Source organism: Petaurus breviceps, unplaced genomic scaffold (assembly GCF_028583685.1).
Source record: "Petaurus breviceps papuanus isolate PSGF00001 unplaced genomic scaffold, PetGlider_PUasm1.0 90750, whole genome shotgun sequence".
Classification (NCBI taxonomy): domain Eukaryota; kingdom Metazoa; phylum Chordata; class Mammalia; order Diprotodontia; family Petauridae; genus Petaurus; species Petaurus breviceps.
In genome coordinates this window covers 2,125,954-2,151,124 of record NW_027187335.1, presented here as the reverse complement: position 1 = coordinate 2,151,124, position 25,171 = coordinate 2,125,954, and the positions used below count along the sequence as shown (strand labels likewise).

Here is a 25,171-nt window from a genome sequence, read left to right as displayed (position 1 = left end):
GGAGCCAAGGCAACTATGCAACATTCATTTTCATTGTGTTATTCTCTTTATTTACATTGTTGTGACTTGACTGTATTTTCCATTGACTTATATACATTTACTTCTATTGTATTTCTTATAGGGGGGTCCAGGAGGTTCCAGCACTGGATTTGGAAACTTTAAGGAAATTGGTCCCCTTGATGAAGAGTTAAAACCAAGGAAAACTACCTGGGTATGGTGAGGACTATCATGAACTGTAGCTGAGAGTGGATCTTTTATGTTCAGTTGTTTCAGCCATGTCCTATTCTTCTTAAGCTCATTTGGTTTGCCATTTCTTCTCCAGCTCATTTTACAGATGAGAAACTGAGACAAACAGGGTAAAGTGACTTGCCCAGGGTCACACAGCTAGTAAATGTCTGAGGCCAGATTTGAACTCAGGAAGATGAGTCTTCCTGAGTCTAGGCCCAGCCTCTATCCACTGTGCCACCTAGTTGCCCATTGATCTGATCTGGTCTTGCCTTATTTGCAGAGAAGCAAATGAAATTCTGAGCATACAATTTTAAATCCTGGACTGACTCAAGTTCCAAAGACAAATAGTGAATAATAACATCTTAATTGTTTATATTATATTATAGGACAGCCCCCTGAGGACTAAAGGCAGTTTTTCCCCCATTCTAATACTCAGAGAACTATTTTTGCTTCCTTCCCAACCCTCTCAGCCCTCTCCAAAGGCATCAAGGTGTGATGGAAAGAACCCTCTGTAACAGAAAGAATAGTATAGGTGGGACAGAGTTTCAGTTCCACTCTATATGATCTTAAGTACTATGTAGCCACCATTCCTTTTGGGCCTGAGCTTTCACAAGTCTCTCTTGGATTTCGGTCTCTCTCAGATTTCTAACATTCTGCCATTCCAAGAATCTTTAGAAATGTCTTAGAGCATCCTGGCTAGTGTGAGACTGAATTTGGGAAGTAGGAGGCAAATGGAGGGAGATAACTGGCAGTGTTAGTCCTTAACTTTAGTCCTTTAGTCCTTGAATATGTTGCCACTGCTTTGAAATCATGGTCAAAACGGTGTGGTACAATTTCACATGGCCTTTATCAGATATCTCTGCCACTTACTATTTGTGTGACCCTGGGGAAGTCATTCGACCTCTCTGGACCTTCCTATCTAGCTAGACTAGATAAAGCTAGGTCAGACCAGATGACCTCAATATCAGCCTTAGATCTATGATCCTGTGATCCTGGGTATTTAAAGTGGTGCAGTCTTATAAGAAAGAGAAGGCAGAATCCAGAAAACATTAATTTCCTTCTCTCATCTGCCTGATGTTGCTGGGGGAAAAAGTCCCAAGATCCTAACATATGAGAGTCTCACCTCAGTTGTGTTCATGAATAAGACTTTTTATTAGTATGTGGACTATACACTGGCTAGTTGCAGAAATATTGCCTGACTGATGGCCTTCACCATTTGTCTTTTCTCTCTGGCATGTAGCTACAATCCGCCAGCCTTCTGTTTGTGGATAACCCAGTGGGCACTGGATTTAGCTTTGCAAATCAGAGCGATGCATATGCCAAAAATCTTGACATGGTGGCTTCTGACATGCTGGTTCTCCTACAAAATTTTTTCGATGCTCGGCCAGAATTCAAGGTAAGCAAAGATTTTGTGATGGTCAAATTCGATGCTAGCAGGAAAAACATTGTTTCCCTCAGAACAAATATGTCTTTCCTTTAAGATAATTTTTTTTAATTCTCAATCCAGTGACACAGTTTTGGAGTAATTTCTGTAAAGATAAGGATATAAGTTACTGGTAAAATTGACATTAACTTGACAGAGAGGCCCTGAACTCTGCACCCTAATCAGGGTTTGATTGTACCCTAATCATGGCTCAGAAGAAACCATAGCAGGTTTGTTTTTGCTTACACCCAGTGTGGAATAAAATAGACTTTGTTCATTTTTAAAGACCTTTAGAATTTTAACTTTTCTGCACCTTTTTTTTCCTCTAGAAAATTCCATTCTACATTTTCTCAGAATCCTATGGAGGGAAAATGGCTGCTGGGATTTCCTTAGAGCTTTACAAGGTAACAGAGTAACAAAAACTTGGCTTTTGGTTTGGGGGAGGTACTTCAGGAGAATGCACCTTGCATATTACTTTGGAACTTGATGTATCTTCTTTGAGTGATGGAAAGAGTACTATGGGCTGGGACCTTGAGCTCTTGCTTTCACTCCACTATGTGATTGTAGGTAAGTCATTTACCTCTCTGGGCCTCAGTTTCCTCATCTGTAGAATGGGAATAATAATCTTGACACCCTACATCTATCAAGGACACCTAATGGTCTTTGAGCTCTTCTGAAGAAAGGTACCATATAAAATATATTTCATCATTGGGCTCAGTCAGTGTAATGTAATGCCAAGCAAAGGCAACTTCCCAAGGTTCAGAATACCAGCATGGGTGCTCTCCATTTTATTCAGTGACAAATTAAGAACAGAGAAGATCAAAATATGACATCATTCAAAATACAGCATTTACTAAGTGTAATTAAATAATCTCCAAGTACTACCTGAGTTAATCAAGTACTACCCCACCCCAGGACATTACATTCATTTAATCAATTACAAAGTCCTTGTTCTAAATACTACTCCACCCCTAGGCTGTACCTTCATTTAGTCCATCACAAAACCCCTCTTCTCAAATGGAAATTAGTTTCCAAACATAAGTAAAGTACATTCATTTGTTCAATCGCAGAACACAAAAAGGTCAAAAGTTCCCCACCCTTGGATCACAATTGAATCTACCCCAGAGTTACAACAAGCTTAAGCACAGCACTTGATACCCAAATGGAGGTCTTTTCTTCATCTTGACAGGAGGCAAGTTCTCAGCAATCTTTGTTCCTGGGGAGACAAAGCTTAGCAAGACCATAAGATAAATTGCCAGTGTCATCATTAATTCATTCTCTTTCTGCAGAACAGTCCTAGGAACCCTGAAAACATTAGCAAAACCCTCTTCCAGGATTCCTGTAAACATACAACAAGAAAATCCTTTTTCAGGGCTTCTGAACCAACAGCAAGGTTCCAGAACCTCTGCAACAACAGCACTGGTCTTCACCAGTGGACGCAATTCATTCTCTATCTGCAGAACAGTCTCTGGACCCCTGAACCAGCAGCAAGGTTCCAGGACCTCTTCAACAACAGCAGTCTTTCACCAGTGGACAAATCTGGCAAAACAACATTAAAACAGACAGACAAAGTACCAGCATAACAGCCATGTCTCCTCAGTCCTTGGCAGCTCTGGGTGGCAGTCCTGGGCAATTCAAAGTGGCCCTCAGCAATCCTCTCAGTCTCTCTCTGCCTCCAAGATGCTGCTTCCAAAAAGTTCTTCTACCTCTCTCTTCTGTCTCTCCAAATCTACGTCACCAGCTCCTCCCAGTTCAGCCCTCTCTTTTCATGTCCACAAGTCCATACCACAAGTGGGATTAACAAGCTCTGGGTTTTAACACAATCAAACCAAAAACCAAGCCAATACAGGGGGATCTTTAAATTCCATTACTATTACAGTCAGACATTCCAGTCCAATCACTCAAACCAGTGTTTCCTAATAGGTATACGTTTTGTATACACATGTTGTCTCCCCCAGTAGAAAGGAAGCTCTTGGAGAGTGGTGCCATTTTTTTCTTTGTATCCTCAGCACACTGGCACATAGTGCTTACTAAATATTTATTGGTTGGTTGATTGATCAGTCTAGTTTTTTTTTTTAATATCTTTTAGAATCAGTCATACAACAAAAGGGAGCCTGAACTTTTATATTTTAAACACTTTCCTTTTTAATATTGTGGTCAAAGTGGCATGGTACCATAAATAATTAATAACTAATATTATTTAACATTTCCTAATTTAATATTATGAACTTGACAGACATCACCAAATATGAGCATTTCCCTATACCAAGAAGAGAAAGAAAAAGAGAATTACATTTAAAGTTGTGAGTCTCCATTACCTACAGCCCATCAGGGTTTTGTTTTTTAATATATAGCAATCGGTGTTAAGTAACTTGCTCAAGGTTACATGGCCAGTTATTTTTGTGTGAGGCCAGAACCGATCCCAGGTCTCCCTAGGCTGGGGCTGGCACTCTTACTCACTGTGCCACCTGGCCACCCCTTTTTAAATTTAACATGGTAGTTCTAATAGTTGTAATCTGTATGTCTCTGTTCCCTTCTGACCTTCTGCTCTCTTCATTTTAAAAAAAATGATTCATTAGCATCTTTTTCTTTCATTTTTTCTTTTTCTTAGTATCATTATTACGATTTCTTTTAGTTCTTTCCTCTTCCACCAGATGTCTTTCCTTATAACAAACAAGTAGAGTCTCACAAAACCAGTCCATACATTGACTATAGCTGAAAATATGTCTCATTCTTCACTTGTGGTCCCATCACATCTTAACTTAAAGGTGGAGGAGTAGAATGTTTTATCATCGGGAGACATAATTGGGTAGTGGATCATAGATATTAAATCTTTCTATACAATGCTGTAGTATAAATTATTCATTTATTCAATTCTTCTCATTTCACCACTTTGTATCAGTTCACAAGAGTCTTCCCAGGTTTCTCTCCATGTTCTATTTACTTTCATATGCCACAGTTTGTTCACGCCTTCCCTAGTGGGTGGGAACTCCTTAGTTTCTTGTTCTTTGCTACAACAAAAGTGCTGCAACTATTTGTGTGTGTATACATATATATATATTTGTCCTTTCCCTCTGTCTTTGACATCTGGGGAGTAAATGCGAAGAAGTGGTGTCTCTGGTTCAGTGGGTGTGCACAGTTTAATGATATTTTAGTTTAGTTCCAAAATGCTTTCCAGAGTGGTTGGACTGCATCCCAGTTCCACCAACAGTTCCTTAACATGCCTGTCCTCCCACAGCCTCTGTAATATTTGTCATTTCCCCGCTTTGGTCATCCTTGCCAATCTAATGGGTGTGAAGTAGAACCTCAGAGTTGTTTAAATTTGCATTTCTCTAATTATTAGTAATTTGGAGCATTTTTTCATATGATTATTGATATTGTTTCTTCCTTTGAGAACTGCCTGATCATATTCTTTGACCATTTAAGTATTAGGGAGTGGATTTTTGTCTTATATATTTGTAGCAGTTTCCTATAAGGGTATCCAAAACTCTCAGTGCGATTTTTGTAAACTTAAAAGTGAACTAAGACTTTTCAGACATAGTATATATCTTGAATAGTGGACCTTTATTAGAGAAGTTTACAGAAAAGATTTTTTTCCCAATTAGCTTTTCTTCCTCCTTATTCTAACTGCATTATTTGTTTGTGTGAAAACTTTTCAACTTTATATAATCAAAATTGACCCTTTTATCTACCATGATTCTCTGTGTCCCATGTGTTTTTATTCAAGAGCTCTTCCCCTATTTTTAAAGTTCTATTTTATTTTATTTCCAGTTCTAGATTCTCTTCCTCACTCAACCCCCTCCCTCATCTATTGAGAAGGCAAGAAATACAACGCCCATTACACATATGAAGTAAAACATATTTCTATGTTAGCCATTTTCCAAGGAAGGAAGGAAGAAGAATGTGCTTTAATTTGTACTCAGTGTTCATCTGTTCTCTCTCTGGAGGTGAATAGTATCATGAATCCTTCAGAGCCATCTTGGATCACCATACTGATCAGAGTAGTTAAGTCTTTCATAGTTGATCATTGTTATAATATTGCTGTTACTGTGTAGATCATTCTCCTGGGTTCTACTCACCTCACTTTATATCAATTCATATAGGTCTTCCCAGGTTTTTCTGAAACCATTCTGTTTGTCATTTCTTATAGTACAAAAATATTCCATCATAATCATATGCCACAACTTGTTCAACCTTTCTTCAATGGATGGGCATTCCTCTTCTCTCTAGTCATAGTTGTGAAAGATGTTATTCCCTACTCTTAATTTGTTTAGGATATGATTTCATATATGTAGGTCACTTATTCATTTAGAAATTATAATAGTAGATAGTAGGAGATGTTAATCTAAACCTGACTTCTTTTTAAAAATTTTAATTTAATTTTTTGTTACATTTTAAGTTCTGAACTGTCTCCCTTCCTCCCCACATCATGTTATAGAAGGCTACTGTATATGTATATGTATACATACATATATGTGCACACACCATACTATGCATACTTCTGTTTATCAGTTCTTTCTCTAGAGGTGGATAGCATCATCTTTCATGGGTCCTTTGTAGTTGATTTGAGTATTTATATTCCTCAGAATAACTTGGGCATTCACAGTTATTCTTCAAACAACATTGCTGTTACTGTCTACAACATTCTCTTGGTTCTGCTCATTTCACTATTCATTATTTCATGCAAGTTTTTCTATGTTTTTTCTAAAAATCAACCAGCTCATTTCTTACAGCACAGCAATATTCCATCACCCTAAACCCAATTTCTATTGAACTGCTTTCCAGCTTTTCCAGCAGTTTTTGCCAAGTAGTCTTTACCTCAGTAGTTGGGGTTCTCTGATTTATTGGACACTATGCTACTATCTAAGTGTCATAGTTTCTGCATCTGGTATGCAGAACTTGTCCTACAAATCAAATTTTCTTGTTTTTGGATGAGACCAAATAGTTTTGATGATTACTGCTTTGTGATCCCATTAGAAATTTGCTAGGCTCCCCTTCCCACTTTTTTTTTTCATAGTTGTCTTGGCCTCAAAGTTCTTGGCCTTTTGTTTCTCAGATGAATTTTTTGACTCTTTCTAGTCTAATAATTTAGTAATTTGATTGGTATGCCATTGAATCTGTAAATTGATTTAGATAACATTGTCATTCTTGTATTGGCACAGCCCAACCAAGAGCAGTTAATATCACTGCAGTTACTTTGGTTTGTTTTTATCTCTGTAGACAGTGTTTGGCGGTTGTATTCATCGAATTCCTGTGGCTGTCTTAGTAGCTGCAGTCCCTGATGTTTTATATAGTCAGTAGTTATTTTGAATGGAATTTCTTTCTCTGTCTTTCCTGCTTGCTTTATTGGTAGAGTCAAAAGTTGGCTAGCATACGTTTCTGGTTCTTTGGGGAGCGCATTCAACTTAGGAACATTCTCAGAAGTTTCAGCAGTTACTTAGAAATTGCTGTTGGCCAGTGACTATGCACAGGTGGCACATGTGAGTGCTCACACAAAGGACGGTGCATGGTCATGGTGCAGGGTCAGTGATCTGCTCTGTACTCACAGCCCAGAGGAAACTGAGACCTTTCACCAGGTGCTCACTTCATCTTTCTCCTGTGCCTATGGCTCGTGGATGGAGGGACCTGATTGGACTCATTTTTTTGTGTGATGAAGCACACAAAAGGGGCTTTTGTTATCTCTATGAGAATAATAGCATAGTACTTTAAGGTTAGCAATGGGCTTCATAGACATCACAACAACCCTGTGAGGTAGGTGCTCTTATTTTCTTTGTTTTATAGATGAGGAAACTGAGGCTCAGAAAGGCTAATGATTTGCCCACAATCACAGAGATAGTAGGGAAGCTAGGTGGCACAGTGGATAAAGCACTAGGCCTGGAGTCAGGAAGACCTGAGTTCAAATATGACCTCAGACCCTTAATACCTATGTGACCCTGGACAAGTCACTTAACTCTTTTTGCCTCAATTCCTCATCTATAAAATGAGATAGAAAAAGAAATGGCAAACCACTCTAGTATCTTTGCCAAGAAAACACCAAATGGGATCACAGAGAGCCCGATATGACTGAAACGACTAAACAACAATAGAGCTAGTAAGTGTCTAAAGCACAATTTGAATCCACATTTCCAGTACTCTAGCCTTATTGCCAGACTGCCTCTCTCTAGGTCCATTGCTAGTATCCATGATTCATTGATGTCGGTTCTTCATCTATCAAGACAGTTTTCATAACTTTCTATTGCCAGAAAATCACCTGTAGACAAACTTGGTGCCCTAAGCTAGTTCTCAGTTGACACACACCTATAGTCCATTACTGGGCCCCTCCTGGAAGACTTTCCATAATTTTTACCAGCACCTCCTTGCATTAAGAGAACTTCATTGAAGGCTTTCTGCCCTCATATTTCTATAATGGTAATAATAGTAGCTTACATTTACATGGCACATTATAACAACAGCAATATATTTTACAAAGTGCTTCATATATACATAACTTCTTTCAATCCCTTCAGTAACTCAAAGGTAAACAGTTCAGGTGCTGTTTTTACAGATAAGAAAACTGAGGTTCAAAGAGATTAAGTGAAGTCACTTAACCCTTAAATGGCCGGACCTGGCTTCACCCTATTTCCCCTAGTTCTGCCTTCCAGTGCTGTACAAGGGGATTGGTTTAGAATCTGATTAGGGGGATTAGAACCCTCTAATCCCACTTCCTCCTGACTGTTCTTCAAATATTTGAAGAGGACAATCACATCGTTTCCTTTTTCCCCTTTCACCCTCCTTAGTTCTCTCCCAAAGTCAACAAACTTCTTCCTTTAGCAGGTCTTCAAATAACATGGTCTTCAGCTTCCTGCCTGAAACCTGGCAGCTAGTCTTGAACCAAATATTCCTCAAGTACACAGTTAGATTCACAGGCACAGGCACTGGATTCACCCTCAGTTCTTCTGACCCCCACTTTGGTCTGTACTCTTTTCATTGCATCATATCTTCTATATGACTATCCATCAGATCTGTCCACAGGCACTTATTAAGCACTTTCACACATTAGCGCTGTCCTAGGTGTTGGGGATACAAATAAAAAAAAGAGAGATATAATTCCTACTCTCACAGAGCTTTCATTCAACTGGGGGATATGACATTTAAGTGTATGGAAAATAAATTCATTATTGTGTAACACAAGGTATTTAGAGAGGGAGGGCACTAGCTATGGAAGGGAATGGAAAGCTGTGTTTGCCATAAAATATGGTGCTTGGTTTGTATCTGGAAGGAAGAGGTGAGAAAGGAGCAAGTTCTAGGCATGGAGAAGGGCCAAGGTAAAGGCACAGAAAGAGAAGTTTTCTGTACTGGTGAAAAGGACTGGGTGAAGATTTCGCCCTAATCTTTTACCAATGAAGGGATGACTGGACTAAACATTTGCCTCTCTAAGTGTGAGAAAAATCATAGAGCCACAGATGTAGAGCTGGAAGGGACCTCATAATGTCATCCAGTCCATTCCATTCACAAACTGAGGCCCAGAGAGGTTATGTAGTTTGCCTAGGGTTACACAGAGAGTGACCAAGAAATCCAGAACCAAGATTTGAAATCAGATGCTTATGTGCTTTTCTTCCCTCAGGCTATCCAAAAAGGGAGCATAAATTGCAACTTTGCTGGTGTTGCCTTGGGTGATTCCTGGATTTCCCCTGCAGGTAAGGTTTTTCCCCCATTTCCCATCCCATAGTTGTGTTTCAGGCTCATGACTAACATGATACTCTGACTGCAGCCCCTTAGAGAGGACAGCAGCTTTTGACCCATTGTCCTCTTTCTCCACTATTAAAAAAACCTGGGCAGCTAGGTGGCACAGTGAACAGAGCTCTGGCCCTGAAGTCAGGAGTACCTGAGTTCAAATCTGGCCATGTGACCTTGGGCAAGTCACTTAACCCCAATTGCCCTCCAAAAAAAAGGCAAAAAAAAAACTTCCCAGAGCTTCACAGGATGCATTGGAACAGAAATTTCCATTTGTTTTAGAAATTGCTGGATAAATACATAGTATAACAGATGATCTTCCTTGTTCCAGCCACAGATAAATTAGTTGATTTTATTTTAATTTGAATACTGAAAATTTGGGGGTGTGGTTTCTGGAATCTGAAGCAGACAGATGTTGGTTTAGTGCCATACTTATACCTCCTGTGGGTAAGTCTGTCAGTAAGAAAATATAGTGACTCCCCTTAAAAGATAGCTTTATGGTCTCATATGGCATGGCCATGCTCTGTATGTTTCTGATGATGGGTCATTCTTGCCCTTATTCTTACCATTTCTAAAACAGGATGAAAATCACGTGAAATGAACTGTGAGTCACTACTAAGAGCTATTGCTTTTCGTTTTTCATTGGGAGCTTCAGCTCTTAGAAGGCAATTAATTATGCCTGGGACCCGAGAGGCTTCCTGCTTGATTATAGAAGCTTCGAATAAGAGGAACCTCAGAGGTCATTTAGTCTAATTTGCAGCCCAGAGTAAGACAGGACTTTTCTCTGTGCCACTGAACTTTTCCAATGATGGAGAATATACTCTTGCAAGACATTCCATCCTACTGCTGGACAGCTCGAATTGTAGAAAATTCATCTTATTTTGAACCAAAATCTTTCCCTTTAAACTTCTACCTGTTTCCCCTAGTTCTGCCTTTTAGTGCTACACAAAGGGATTAGTTTAGAATCTGATTAGGGGGTTTAGAATTCTGTAATCCTATTTCCTCATGACTGTTCTTCAAATATTTGAAGAGGACAATCACATAGTTTTCTTTTTCCCCTTTCACCCTCCTTATTTCTCTCCCAAAGTCAACAAACTTCTTCCTTTAGCAGGTCTTCAAATAACATGGTCTTCAGCTTCCTGCCTGAAACCTGGCACCTAGTCTTGAACCCAGTATTCCAGAAGTGCACAGTTAGGTTCCTAGGCACTGGCTCTTTAGGCTCATGGAAGGTTTGTTTATCCCTCCTGTTTATGTAAAACAACAAAAAACAAACCCAGCACTCTGCAAGGCCAATGCCACTGAGATTTGTGGGTGTGTTAGACTTGTCCTCAACCTTAATTAGCTCATTCTCTGAAATGGTAGCCCTGGAAACATGGGGAACAGATAGGATATAGGCCAAGAATGTGGGGATGAACAAGTAGTTAAAGCAACCTGAAGACTGGGAAATGGTCAGAGAAGCCACAACCCACCTGTCAACAACCGTTCTGTAGGAAGACTTAATTATTTATGACAACATTTATTAAACATGCAATTAAGTTCTGCTACTCAGCTTTGGAGCATGCATCTCACCCTGTCCCCATCTCCTAACCACAGAGAAATCCATGAGCATCACAAAGAGTATGATTCTGAGTTAAGGAGACAGGAAATTATGAAATAAACGTTTCAAAATTCTGTTTAGGAGTATAAGTTAGGTTTTACTTTTTCCCTTTTGAAAACAAAGTTGTGACAAGCTAGCTTTATTCATTCTGGATATATGTGGTTCTCTTTAGATTCTGTGCTTTCCTGGGGACCTTATTTATATAGCATGGTAAGTGTTACTTTTAAAATTTCCTTTATATATATCTATCAACTAAATTCCTTCCACTGGAAATATTAAAGTTTGGAATTGTGTTTATATTCAGTTGTCTTGAATTGCCATTTCCTTTGTCAACCTGACAACTAGTTTATTTAATTATCTTTGGGGTCTAAAAGAGATTGGTGATTTTTTTTTTTAATGAACAACCAGCCTCCAGAAAACATGAGGAAATAAATCAGATTTATCATTTTGCCAGGCACATGAACAACTCCTCATGTATTGATGTCCTTTGCTTTTTATATCATAGTTATATCTGGGTAGAGGCCCCTCCCATTCCTCTCTTTCACCACTACCACTACCACTACCACCATTGTGGCCCCCACATTAAAACCTCCCTGGTCGGGGTGGCTAGGTGGCTCAGTGAATAGAGCACTGGCCCTGGAGTCAGGAGGACCTGAGTTCAAATACGGCCTCAGACATTTAACACAAAACTAGCCATGTGACCTCGGGCAAGGCACTTAACCCTAATTGCCCTACCTTCCCCCCTCCAAAAAGCAAAAAAAAACCCAAACAAAAAAACTCTGTGGTACCAAAGAAGAAACTATTAAACAAAAACAACCAATAACTGAACACTGCCTATGATGATGACATGAAGTCTTCTGCTCTCCATATCCTCTTCTAAGGACAAGAGAGCGTGTTACATGATTGGGGATGGGGATGTGGCTGGGAGCAGAAGGAACCAAGATTGCCCATTATAATTTCTCAGAGTTCCATTTCCTTTTAGTGTTCATTTAATTTAAATTATTTTGGTCATTGTGTATATTTTCTTGGTTCTTCTACCTTCCCTCTGTGTTAGTTCATCAAAGTGTGTCCCATGCCTTTCTGAATTCTTGAACTTAATCATTTCTCATGGCATGATAATATTCCATTGCCTTTATATATTACAGTTAATTCAATCATTTTTTAATCCCAGACATTCATTTTGTGTTCAATTCTTTGTCACTGTAGAAAAATGCTGCTATGAATATTTTGGTATATTTGGTATCTTTATTTGTATTCATAGTGCTTATCACAGTGCCTAGAATGAAGCAAATACTTTATAGATTGTTTATTGAGTGACTGTCTGTCATCTACTGAGGGTATACATACTGCGGGTATACATACATATACATATATATAGTGAAGTCTCTAGATCAAAGGATATGAACAATTTAGTAGCTTTCCTTACATAATTCCAAATTGTTTTCTGGAATGGTTGAACCAATTCACAGGTCTACCAATGGTGCTTATCTTCCCATAGACATTCCAATATTTGACTCTTTCCTCTCTTTCTTTTTGTCACATTGCCATTTTATTTATGTGTAGTGAAATCTCAAAATTGTTTTAAATTGAATTTCTCTTATTAGTGAATGAAAGCTTTTTGGGGGTATCATCATTTAACTTGCATTTAATCTTCTTTTGGAAACTGTTTATTCATAACCTTTGATCATTTATCCAGTGGAAATGACTCAACCTTATATTTGCATCAATTTCTTTTATATCTTGGATGTCATATCCTTATCAGTGACATTTAATGTGAAGATTTCTTCCCACTTAACAGTTCCTCCTTTTTTCTGCTGCATTGATTTCATATGTGCAAAAGTTGTTTTAATCAAAATTATCTTTTTGTGTGTATGTGTGATCTCTTCTTTTACTTGACTGGCAAAGAATTCTCCCCCCAACCACAGATCTTAATGATACCTTCTTCTATTCTCTATTATTTTTGTGATATAATTTTATATTTCGGTATCTTCACTTTCCCCCCCAAATTCCAGACAATTGCTTGATATTCATTTACACATTTTAATTTTACTACTATAAATAAGATTTTCTGTGAGACCAACAGGATCTTTGTCCCCAAAACATAACCAATATTAGGCTTTTAAATTAACAGTGCTCTTTTTCCTTTCTATTTGCATTCTAGTCTCTTCTGGATGACAGATGTCTAACAGATTTGACAAAAATTGGCGAGAAAATTCTATATGCTATGAATATGGGACTATATGAATGGGCTACCCAGCTGTGGGCAGATGCAGAAACACTTGTGGAGCAGGTGAGAAAAAGAAGTCTGTTTAGGGATAAAATCAACTATCAGACCCATGAGCTCAGGATATAAAGAAAAAAAATGTGTGACAAGTAAGAGCAACTTGACTTTTAATTTAATTTCAGGACACAGATGGAGTGAACTTTTACAACATTTTAAATAAAAATCCCCCTGAATGTACAATGAAGACAAGTCAAGAATTCACCCAGAATCATCTAGGTGAGTTGGGCCTGGTGACCTTAGGTCACACATATCCTAAAAAAGTACCCAGGGACTGTTTTTGCCTTTCTTTGTGTATATTTCTTTTGTGTATAGTACAGAACCTGGCATACAGTAAGTGCTTAATAAATGTTGATTGACTGCAAGGGGAAACAGACTTGGAAAATTCCTATCTGCCTTAAGCCCATTATTATTTGTCCTTTATCTAACTCAGGTGCCTTATTGATACATGATTTCTGGGCTGAAAGTCCTTTTTAACTAACTTCTTGCCTCTTTTTTTTTCTTTTTTGCCTTTTGGAGGGCAATTGGGGTTAAGTAACTTGCCCAAGGTTACACGGCTAGTATTTTTGTGTGGGTGTTAAGTGTCTGAGGCCGAAACCGAACTCGGGTCCTCCTGACTCCGAGGCTGGGGCTGGTGCTTTACTCACTGCGCCACCTACCTGCCCCCTGACTTCTTACCTCTTTGAAAATTATTGAATTTATAGGTAAGCTGTTTTTGTTATCTCTTTTTGTTTCTGTTTATATCCCAGTGCTTAACACAGTGTCTGGTGCATAATAAGTACTTAATTAATGCCTCCTTACCTGACTTCTGGTATAAAGTAGTCTCCCCTGCCCCAGGCAGTCTGCAGCCATCACGAACAAGTAGGGAGCTCCCAAGCCAGGATTCAGCTACATACTGGACAGAATTTCATCTCATAGTTTGTCACTGCATTTCATTCCATGCCTGTCTATGGTGTGCATGAGTGCAATCAGGCCACACACAGCCTTATGTAGTGCTCAGGGTCTGACCTCATACCCTCTTTCCCCATCTCAAGTTGTAACACATCGCCAGGGCTCCCAACCCCTGCACAAACACTAATATCTGCTAACTTAGACTTTTGTGAGAATATGACTCTCTCATCTCATAGGAATACATACACAGGCAGAACCTTCTTATTACAACTGCTGAGATTCTTTCTGTCCTAATGCATTCATAGATATCTCAAATTCCAGTTCAACACCTATCAGCCTCCAAGTTACTTTCTGAAGCTCCTAAATATTGCCAGGACCTGTAAATCTCAGCTTTCCTCTCTTCTCCCAATTGTCCCTCAGCAGGGGCAACTAATTCTCTTTTCCCCTCCCAACCCTACAGCATCCCTATTCCTAACCTCAGTTCTCTTAGAGTTCAAAAACAAAGGAATGGAGTGTACCTTTCAAAAGGAACAAATCATCTCCACTTTCAACTTGTATTTCTTTGGAGGACAGCCAAGATTATTCTTTCCTATCTTCCAACTAAAACACTCCCTTTACAAGCATAACTCCTCGCACAGAAACTCCAACCCTAACACATCAATGTCCCTGAAGCTACAAGACTTTATACTGATGTTTGTAACTTGATCTTTCCAGTAGTTTCACCTTGGAGGCTTTGTAAGAAAGAGGCTGTCATGCAATTTTTTTTTCCTTTTGGATTTATTTTCAGTCCAATGACTCAATGCAGACTGGTTTTGTTTCAGCTCGACTTTACCACCGCCATGTGAGACAACTACACCAGGATAAGTTAAGTGCACTTATGAATGGACCCATCAGAAAGAAGCTCAGAATCATTCCGGATTTTGTCACCTGGGGAGGTATTAGTTAATATTATTAGGTTCTGTTTTTAGAGGATTAGAGAAGACAACTCGCATTTGTTTATAAACTTTAAGATTTGCAATATACTTTTCTTCCATATTTTATTGATGCCTATTGTTTAATTCCCAATATCCTGCCCCGACTTTGAACCTGCTTTTGTAACAAACAGTAAGCAGAACAGGCAGAGAAAGTCACCAAGTCTGGCAATGTATGCAACATTCCCACTCCTGTAGATCCCTACCTCTGCTGAGAAAAGGAATGTGTAACATGTTTTCCATTCTCCAAAACCAAGATTGACTTCTGCTTGAATTCAGCAGGCTTTTCATGTCATTTTCTTTTTCATTATTGTGTTGATTATGTATGTTGTTTTGAGGGTTCTGCTTTCTTCATGCAAGTCTTTCCACATGTCTCTGAATCCCTCATATTTGTTATTTCTTATGGCACAATAATATTCCATTACATTCATATGCCACAATGCATTCAGTCATCCCCTACCTTGTGGGCATCTGCTTTTTTTCCAGTATATGTCCTAACATAAAAGATGCTACTACAGATAATTTTTTCCATGTGCATTTCTTTCTATAGTTGTCCTTCTTAGAGTATATACCCCTAGTAGGAACTCTGGGGCAAAGGATAGGAACAATTTCATCATTTTTCTTGTATAATTCCACATTTTTTTTTTCTGAAAATAGTTGGACCAGTTTGTTGCTGCACCAACAGTGTATCAGTATGCCTCTTTCAAAACTCTTCCAACATGGACTGAGTCTATACTTAATTATATTTAGTAACTTATGGGGTATAGGGCAAAACCTCAGAGTTATCTTAATGTGCATTTCTCTTATTAGTGCCTTGGAGCATTTTTTCTTATAATTGCTGATCATTTGCATTCCTTCTGTAAATTCTTTATTCAGAGTTTTTAACTACTTGTTTATGAGGGTCTTCATCTTATATTTGTGCTAAATGTCTATATATCTTAGATAATAGACTTTAGTCAGCAATATTTGATACAAAGAGGCAAAGATTCTTTTTCCCACTTGACGTTTTCCCTTCCAGCACTTAGCATAGTGCCTGGCACATAGCAGGCATTTAATATATGCTTGTTGACTGCTTATCCTGGCTACAGTGATGTTGTTCATGCAAAAGCATTTTAATTTTATGCAAGCAAAATTGTCCATTTTATCTCTTATGAACTCCTGCTTGGCTAAGAATTTTTCCCAAAGCCATTAATAGTGAAAGAGTCTTCCTTCCATTTTTCCCTTTTTTTATGATGTGATCTTTTTTATTTAGCTTAAGTAGCTATTTGGAGCTGATTGTGATATACAGGGTAAATGCTGATCCAAATGTAATTTTCTTGCTAAATTGCTTTCAAATTTTGCCAGCAGTTCTTGTTATAATCCTTTGCCTAGTCATTTATGTTCTTGGGCTTATCAAACACTAGTCTATAATGTGTTTCTTGTTCTTGTTCTCCTCCTTCTCCTTCTCCTTTTCCACCTCCCTCCTTCTCTTCCTCCTTCTCTATCTTTTCTTTCTCCTCTTTATTCTTCTCCTCTTTCTCCTCATTCTTCCTCTTCCTCCTTCTCTTTCTTCTCTCCTCCTCTTTTTTCTTCCTCCTCCTCCTCTTTCTCCTCCTTCTTCTTCCTCTTCCTTCTCTTTTCCCTTCTCCTCTTCCTCCTCCTTCCTCTTCTTTCCTTCTCCTTTTCCTTCTCCTTTTCCTCTTCCTTCTCTTCCTTGTCTTCCTCCTCTTCTCCTCTTCCGTATCCTCCTTCTCTTCCTCTTCTTTCTCCTCCTTCTTCCTCTCCTCCTCTTCTTCCTCTTCTCCCCTTCTCCTTTTCCTCCCTCTCTTCCTCCTTTCTTTATAATACCTTTGTGATGTAGGTTGTATAGCTATCTCCTTGTAAATTCTTTAATAGGGCTGTTCATAATGATGTATGTATGTATATATGTTTCTTGTTTAGAACAAGAAGCTTTTTTTAAAAGTGTCTTTCTTCTGTCAGTTCAGTTATTATCCACTCAAACCTGTAAGGAATTGTCCCTGTTCTACAGATGGGATAGCCTAGGCCCAAAGGATATAAATGACTTCCCCAAGGTTGCACAGCTAGTGCGAAGCTAGGACCCAAATTCAGGTCTTCTCAATCCCTGCCCGAGGCTCATTCTTTTAGGCCACTTTGCCTCTGGAGACCATCATTGTCCCTTTCTGTACCTCTGTTTTAAGGAGAAGCTATAGTTGTGGCTGTATGGATTGACTTAAGTTGTTAAGGGTTTATAGTTGTGGCTAGCACAAAATGTGGAGACCTAGGCTTCTGCGCTTCTGTCTCACTTTGTGACTTCAGGCAAAGTACTCTCCCAAGGTCTGGTTTCTCTGTGTGATAAGATGTAATGAAATCTGTCAAGTCATTTCTAGGCATTTGGATGAAATGTGCCAGTGGTTCTTTTTATATTTGCCCATCCTTCCCTCCATCCTTGGTTATCACAGAGTCAGGGTGTGTTAGCACCAAGGCCAGAAACATGCCCTGAGAACCTAAACCCTTTCACTCTAGAACTCTAATCCTGAGGCTCAGCTGGTGAACTCTTCCACTGACCACCATGTCAGCCTGCTCTCAGCCATGGTTTACTCCCTGGCCACCTCCTTCCTCCACACCCCTTCCAGTTCTGCAACCATAATGAAATCAATATTGGAAAAGGTGTGCCGATCTACTTCCCTATGGCTTTACTCACCAACCTATTAACTTTCCAAAGCAAAACACTCCTTTCCAGCTACCATTCCCTTATATGTATTATCTCTGTCCATTAGAATGTAAATTCTTTGAGGGCAGGATTATTTTTGTCCCTTTTTTTGTATCCCCAGCCCTTAGCACAATGTACACATAGGAAGTATTTAATGTGTGCTTATTCATTTATTGAGCTAGGGCCATATTAACCAAGCACCTGTGATGGATTCACTGCTTAGAACAATACTACTAAAGTAAATTATATACTGAAACTACTTATGTCATTTATCCAATGACCCCTCTTAATTCCAATTAAGTCAAGTGTAACCATTTTTTCTCCTTTCTACATATGCAGAACAATCAAGTTTAGTTTTCAGAAACATGGAAAAGGACTTCATGAAGCCTGCGATTAACATTGTAGATGAACTGCTGGAAGCTGGCGTCAATGTCATAATTTACAACGGACAATTAGATCTCATAGTGGACACCATGGGTAGGGAAGGTTGGGGAGGATGGAGACGGGGAGACAGTTAGATCTCATAGTGGCACCATGTGTGGGAATAGTTGGGGTGGATGAAAAAAGATATGATAACATGGAGAGAGTTCCAGGAATTGACCTGAAAGCAAACAGACAATGAAAATTCACAGACTAGGCAAGTGGAATTGATGATATTAAGTTTGTTGGGATGCTGGCTATCTCTTTTCTGTTGGGTCTTCTCTTCTAGTCAGCTCTCAAGCCTTGGGATAAAGGAATTGGACTACTTGGTCTCTGCTCTCTTCTCTTCTCCAGCCTTTCAAGTCAAGTTAAAGAGCATTTATTAAGCAGCTACTATGTGCCAAACACTATGCTAAACATTGGGGGTACAAAGGAAGGCAAAAATAGTCACTATTTTCAAGGAGCTCACATCCTAATGGGGGAGAAGGGGAGTGAGAAAGACATTTGAGCTGAGACCTGAAGGAAATCATGGAAGCCCAGAGGCAGAGGTGAGGAGAGAGGGCATTTCAGGCAAGGGGCACATCCAGGGAGAATACACCAAGGAGGGAGATGGTGTCTCCTGTGGAAGGAACAAGGAGACCAATGTAACTAGGTTTAGTACGTGAAAGGGAGCAGAGTGTGAGAAGCCTGACAAGGTAGGAAGGGAGTGAGTTAGGAAGGACTTTGAACACCAAACAGGGGTTTATATATAATGTTGGAGGTGAAGGGGAGCACTGAAGTTGAATGAATGGGAGGCAAGGATGGGAAGGGTATGGTCAGACCTGTGGTTTGAGAAAAATCACTTTGGTAGCCGAGTAGAGGATGGACTGGAGTGAAAGAAAAAGAAAGAAGGCAGGTAGTATAAGAATGAATAGTACCTTGCTTCCACTCCCACTTTTGGAGACCAATGTCAATGGATAGTTGAGAACTTAGAGAAGAGTAAAGTAGAAGGAAACTAGAAAGGTAGGAGAGGGGGTGGCCACTTCAGATTTGAGAAGTGCCCAACAAACTACTGTCATCATTGCACATAGCCTGCTCTTTGTCTGTAGGGGGCAGCTGACTATGTTTGGAGCTGTCTTCTTGCCAAGTCTCTTAATGCCATATAAGGTTGATAGAGAAGTATTTGACTCTGTAGCAATTACATGGAAAAATTAAAACTTGTGCCTTTCTGCAGTGCAAATAGACCTGGGTGGCCCATTTCTATGGGCCTTTTGTACCCAGTCACTGACAGCAATAGGAGAGGTCTGTCTGAGAGAGCTATCTAGTTGGAAACAGCTGATAATGTTAATTTCTTTGTCTTTCTCTTCATTGACAGGTCAGGAGGCATGGTTGCGTAAACTGAAGTGGCCTGAGCTGACGACTTTCAGTCAGATGAAAAGGAAGCCTCTGTATGTTAATCCTGAATCTTATGATACATCTGCTTTCTATAAGTCCCATAAGAACCTTGCTTTCTACTGGATTCTCAAGGCTGGCCACATGGTAAGAAAAACACAGCTTTTGTGCCAGATTGAAAAGCATGTGGCCTCTAGGCTGTTTATTAGAGAAGCAGAAGGGGGAAGAATGCTGGTTATGATAGCCTGAGATGTGTGTCTTTCTATGGGCAACTAGGTGGCATAGTGGATAGAGAGCCAGGCTTGGAGTCAAGAAGACCTGAGTTCAAATGTGGCCTCAAACACTTATTAGCTTTGTGACCCTGGACATGTCATTTAACTCTTTTCGCCTCCATTTCTTCATTTGTAAATGTGCTGGAGAAGGAAATGGCAAACCACTCCAGTATCTTGGCCAAAAAAGACCCCAAGGGGCGGCTAGGTGGCGCAGTGAGTAAAGCGCTGGCCCTGGAGTCTGGAGGACCCGAGTTCGGAGTTCGGTTCCAGCCTGAGATACTTAACACCCACACAAAAATACTAGCCGTGTAACCTTGGGCAAGTTACTTAACCCCAAAATTGCCCTCCAAAAGGCAAAAAAAAAAAAAAGACCCCAAATGGGGTCATGAAGAGTAGAACATGACTAAAAACAACTGAACAAAGTATATCTCTCTAAACTATTTAGTGCTAGGACTGGTGCTGATACTTTTACTGAAATCTCATCATTAAAGAGTCATAATTCTTGAGGCTAACAAGTTACTAGGTAAATCACATGGCAGCTATTTGCACTTATTTTGTGTATATGTTTCTAAATATATATATGTGTTGTCTCCCGTGATAAAATAGAAGTCCTGGGGGGGGGGGTTCATCTCAACAGTGCCTGACATGTAGTAGACATTTAATAAATGCTTGTTGATTAATTGAGAAGGTGAACAGAGTGGAGTTGAGTAAATCTGTGAAACCAAATGCTTTCCTCCTAACAACTAGCTAAAATGTGTTATTCGCTGAAGGAATGGTAGTTTTGGCTGGGTACAAGGAAGAATGAGGTATTTTGGAGCATGGGGACACCAAAGAGAAAGTGGGTGGGTGGGGGCCCCAGGGGAATTGTAAGCATTGAGAACACTAGGATCCAGAGATAACTGGTGACCATTGTCAGTGGCCACAAAAGGAAACAACAGGCAGCGCATAAACTCAGCACAATTTATCACTGCTGGGAAAGCCAGATGGCACAAGTCATGGGTCTTTACGTGGAAAAAACATTAGATACATGCAGACCATTTAAATTTTTTTTCCAGTTTTCCATTCTTTCAATTATTTCTATTGGTTTTACTTCAGATAATTTCTAGGTTTTCCATGATTCTTTTAAAATAGAACACTGATGCTCTCCTCATTCCCTCCCAAGAGTAGGTGGCTCTTTGCCATGGGAAATGTGACTCTTTTTTTAAAAATATACCCCAAGTATTATTTTTATGATTGATATCTTAAACTTTTATTTTTCTTTAGGTTTTTGTTTTTGGGATTTTTTTAATTTTTGTTTCTTTGTGTTCTCTTTTTTTCAACATGGCTAATATGGAAGTTATGTTTTGCATGACTCATACATATAATCTATATCAAAAGGTTTCCTTCTTGAGGAGAGATGGGAAGAAAGGAGGGAATTTGAAACTCAAAAATTATAAAAAATGAATGTTAAAAATTATTTTTATGTGTAATTGAGAAAAATAATATTCATTTTTTAATTTTAATTTTTTGCTTTTTGGAGGGCAATTGGGGTTAAGTGCCTTGCCCAAGGTCACACAGCTAGTTAAGTGTTAAGTGTCTGAGGCCGTATTTGAACTCAGGTCCTCCAGACTCCAGGGCCGGTACTCTATTAACTGCGCCACCTAGCTGCCCCCAAAATAACAATATTTATAAGAATAAAAAATTAAATGTTATTCTAACCCTGCAAAGCCCTGATATAACATTGATCTGATATCTAGAATTAGGTAGCTAGGAACTCTCTACAGAATCTTATTTCACTTAAACTTGTGTTTTTATGGATATGCCTGTATTTATTCTTTCTTTCTTTGCTTCTTCCTTCCCTCTATCTTTCCTCTCTCTCTCTCTCTCTCTCTCTCTCTCTCTCTCTCTCTCTCTCTCTCTCTCTCTCTCATAGGATCATGGTGAAGCAGAAAGAGTGCTAGGTTTGGAGTCACCACCTGTAGTCACATCTCATTTCTTGTGTGACCTTTGACAAGCCACTTAACTTCCCGGCTTCTCTACTTCATGCCATCTAAAGTCGGGCGATTTAAAGGGCCTCCAAGTTCCCTTCCAGTTTTCCATCCAAAAGCCTGTGCTTTCTTAGACACTACCCCCTAGCCCTGAGTCCCAAAAATGAACCTAACGATAGCAATACCACTATAAATGCTGATATCTGGACTTGTTTTTCTTCTCAGGTTCCATCAGACCAAGGGGAAATGGCCTTGAAAATGATGAGGATGGTGACTGGACAAGAAGAGAGCTGAGATGGAAGCCAGCTGGCCTGGTCTCAGTACAATGTCAAGTTTATTGACAGTATCAAAAGCACATTGCTGAGTTGGGCAACAGAATGGGTACTGAGATGCTGGGGGCCTTTCTTTTAACATCAAAAAATTAATTCTTTGTGATCTGTGAAGCTTTGAGTCTACATACAAGTCTTCCTAAATTGAACATTTTGCTGTGACTGAAGGCCTTCCACAACTACCTTCCTAAAATGCCCTATGGTTTAGGGTTGAGTTTTGGTGGGGGGTTTTTTTGTTTGTTTCTTGGGTATTTTTGTTTTTTGGGGTTTGTTTGTTTGTTTGTTTTTCCAAGACCTTTTTTATGGACCTATTTTCATCGGTATGAGGTTTCAAGTGTTTTTGTGCTTCTCATTAATGAAGCCAATCCTGGAATTGTTTTTGGATTTAACATCTTTAATTAGTTAAAATAGTTCAATTTTCTTCTGTGTTTACTTTGTCAATAACAAGTCAGCAGTCAGCATTTCAGTATTGAACCCTCTTGAGGCTTTTGTTTACACTTAAAAAAAAAATCAGCAGATACTAGTTGCCTGCATACACAGACTTCCAATCCAACAAGCATTTACCAAGTGCCTACTATATGCAAAGCATAGATACTAGCAAATTTCCTATGTGGACCTGAAGAAGGAGAGCAGGCTGTCACCTTCCTCCTGTCTGTTGAAGAGAGTTTTAATTCTGTCACCACCAGACTGGGATTCAGCCTCTCCTGCTACCTCCTGCCTGTCTGTCCTCTGACTGGTCTGTGATGACAGTGCTCCTGATTAGAATCCACCCTGAACTCATATCAGATCTAACTCTTCATGCCTTGACCATTAAAAATGAAAATGTTTCCTCATTTCACTACCTTGGTCTTTTGTTTTTTTTTTCTTTTTGGAGGGCAATTGGGGTTAAGCAACTTGCCCAAGGCCACACAGCTAGGTTTTTTTTTTTGTGTTAAGTGTCTGAGGCTGGATCCGAACTCAGGTCTTTCTGACTCCAGGGACAGTGCTCTACTCACTGCGCCACCTAGCCGCCCCAGGTCTTTTCTTTAATACCAGACTGCTCTCAGGTTCTGGGGCAGATGTAACTCTGTCTTACTTCATAGTTCATCATGGTAATATCATTGTGAGTGACAGGAAGAGGGCAGGCTTGCAGTTCCTAGGTAGGACTGCTGCAGTCCATAACAGAATTCATTATCTCTATCTCCCCAACTGTACCATTCTTCCAGTCTCCCACATTCATAATCTCAGTGTTATCTTTGACCCCTGACTTTCACGAGACCTCTAGATCCATTTAGTTACCAAATATCATTTTTCTTCCTTCCACAGAGTCTCTAACATCTATCCTTTTGTCCACTTCTCTCCACTCATGTGGCTACTATCCTAGTTCAGGTACTTAATCACTTCTTATCTAAACTATTGAAACAGTTTCCCATTTAGTCTCCCTCCAGTCTTTCTACACTCCAATTTATTATCCACACAGCTAACAAAGTAGTTTTCCTAAAGCACAGATCTGACTGTGAGTAAACTCCAGTGGGTCCCTATTATTTCTAGCCTCTAAGATCAAATGTGAACTCATTTTGACATTTAATGCCCTTCACAATCTAGCCCAATCCTATCTTTCTAACTTTATCACTAATGATTCTGTCAAACTTGTCACCGTATACTTCCTCACACAGATTTCCATCTCCCATCTCCATGCTTTGCATTGGCTGTCCTGGAATGCACTCCATCCTTTCCTTTGCCTATTAAAATCCTCAGCTTCCTTCATAGCACAGCTCCAGCTTCATCTTCTACTTGAAATGAAAACTTTCTTGGGCCTTTCAACTATTAGTGCCTTTTCTGCAATGCTCTCTATACATATATGTATATATACAGATAGATTTATTGATGTCTGTCAGTCTGTCTGTCTTGTCTGTCCTCACTAGTTTGTAACTTTGAAGGCAAGGTCTTTTGTCTCTCTATCTCTGCTGCCTAGCATAGTGCCTAACACATAGTAGTTTCTTAATGTTTGTTGGTAGATTTATTACAAGGTGTGTTTTGTTTTGCAAGCTTAGTAAGACTTCAGTGAAGTTATAGCTTGATGGGAATATTGTAACTTATGTAAAATATGGCAAAATGTAATTCATTTCCAGTTCAGAAAGCATTTATTAAGTATGTATTCTAAGTGCAGGGACTATTTTTGGCACTGGAGATACAAAGACAAAAACAAAATAGACCCTGACCTCAAAACTCCAAGCCTCTGAAAATCTCTTCCCAGAAAAATGAAAGCTTTGAAGTTTTTTGATTTATTCTGTTTTCATTTCCAGATCCTAGCACATAGTAGGTGCTTAAGTGTCAATTCATTCAGAAATAAATGGTTTTAGGGGCGGCCAGGTAGCACAGCAAGTAAGAGCACCAGCTCCAGTGTTGAGAAGACCTGGAGATCGAATCCCGGGCTCAGACACTCAGCACCACACCCAGAAATAACTGGCCGTGTAACCTTGAGCAAGTTACTTAACCCTGATTGCTTAAAAAAAAAAAAAAGAAAGAAATGGTTTTACATGAACCAAAATCTGCCCATTCAGCTTTAGTTTCATTATGGGGCTTCACTAAAATCTAGCTAACCTTATAAAATAATCCCTGGCCTCAAGGGGGTATATACTCATAGGAGAGGTTCTGGATCTCTGTCTGTCTCTCTCCTAGTATATGCTTAATAAATGTTTGTTGACTGATTATCTTGTTAAATCTCATACTGAAAAAATAATTATAATAAATTGCTGGTCATGAGAAAGCTTTCGAGGCTAATCAGTATCTTTTAATTGTTTTATCTAAAGTCTGTTGTTCAGTCTTTTCAGTTGTGTCCTACACTTTGTGACCCTGTTTAGGGTTTTCTTGGCAAAAATACTGGAATGATTTGCCATTTCCTTCTCCAACTCATTTTACAGATGAGGAAATAGAGGCAAGCAGGTTTAAGAGACTTGCCCAGCTTGTAAGTGATGAAGGGTTCAGCAGGAACTCTGATCTTTATCTTAAGACCAGAAAACCTTCTATTCAGTCTTGA

The 25,171-nt window shown here is 39.3% G+C and overlaps 1 protein-coding gene across 1 annotated transcript in view; it reads left to right on the top strand.

The window, feature by feature from the left end:
* Nucleotides 1–24,901, top strand: part of SCPEP1 (serine carboxypeptidase 1) — a 358,800-nt gene extending 333,899 nt beyond the window's left edge. The window contains exons 4-14 of the mRNA XM_069067458.1: nt 122–211; nt 1,469–1,624; nt 1,981–2,055; nt 9,255–9,327; nt 11,134–11,171; nt 13,123–13,251; nt 13,368–13,461; nt 14,955–15,068; nt 18,133–18,270; nt 19,568–19,731; nt 22,049–24,901. Coding sequence (XP_068923559.1) covers nt 122–211; nt 1,469–1,624; nt 1,981–2,055; nt 9,255–9,327; nt 11,134–11,171; nt 13,123–13,251; nt 13,368–13,461; nt 14,955–15,068; nt 18,133–18,270; nt 19,568–19,731; nt 22,049–22,117 — 1,140 coding nt within the window. The 3' untranslated portion in view covers nt 22,118–24,901. The remainder of the gene's footprint in view (nt 1–121; nt 212–1,468; nt 1,625–1,980; nt 2,056–9,254; nt 9,328–11,133; nt 11,172–13,122; nt 13,252–13,367; nt 13,462–14,954; nt 15,069–18,132; nt 18,271–19,567; nt 19,732–22,048) is intronic.
* The last annotated feature ends 270 nt before the right edge of the window (nt 24,902–25,171 follow it).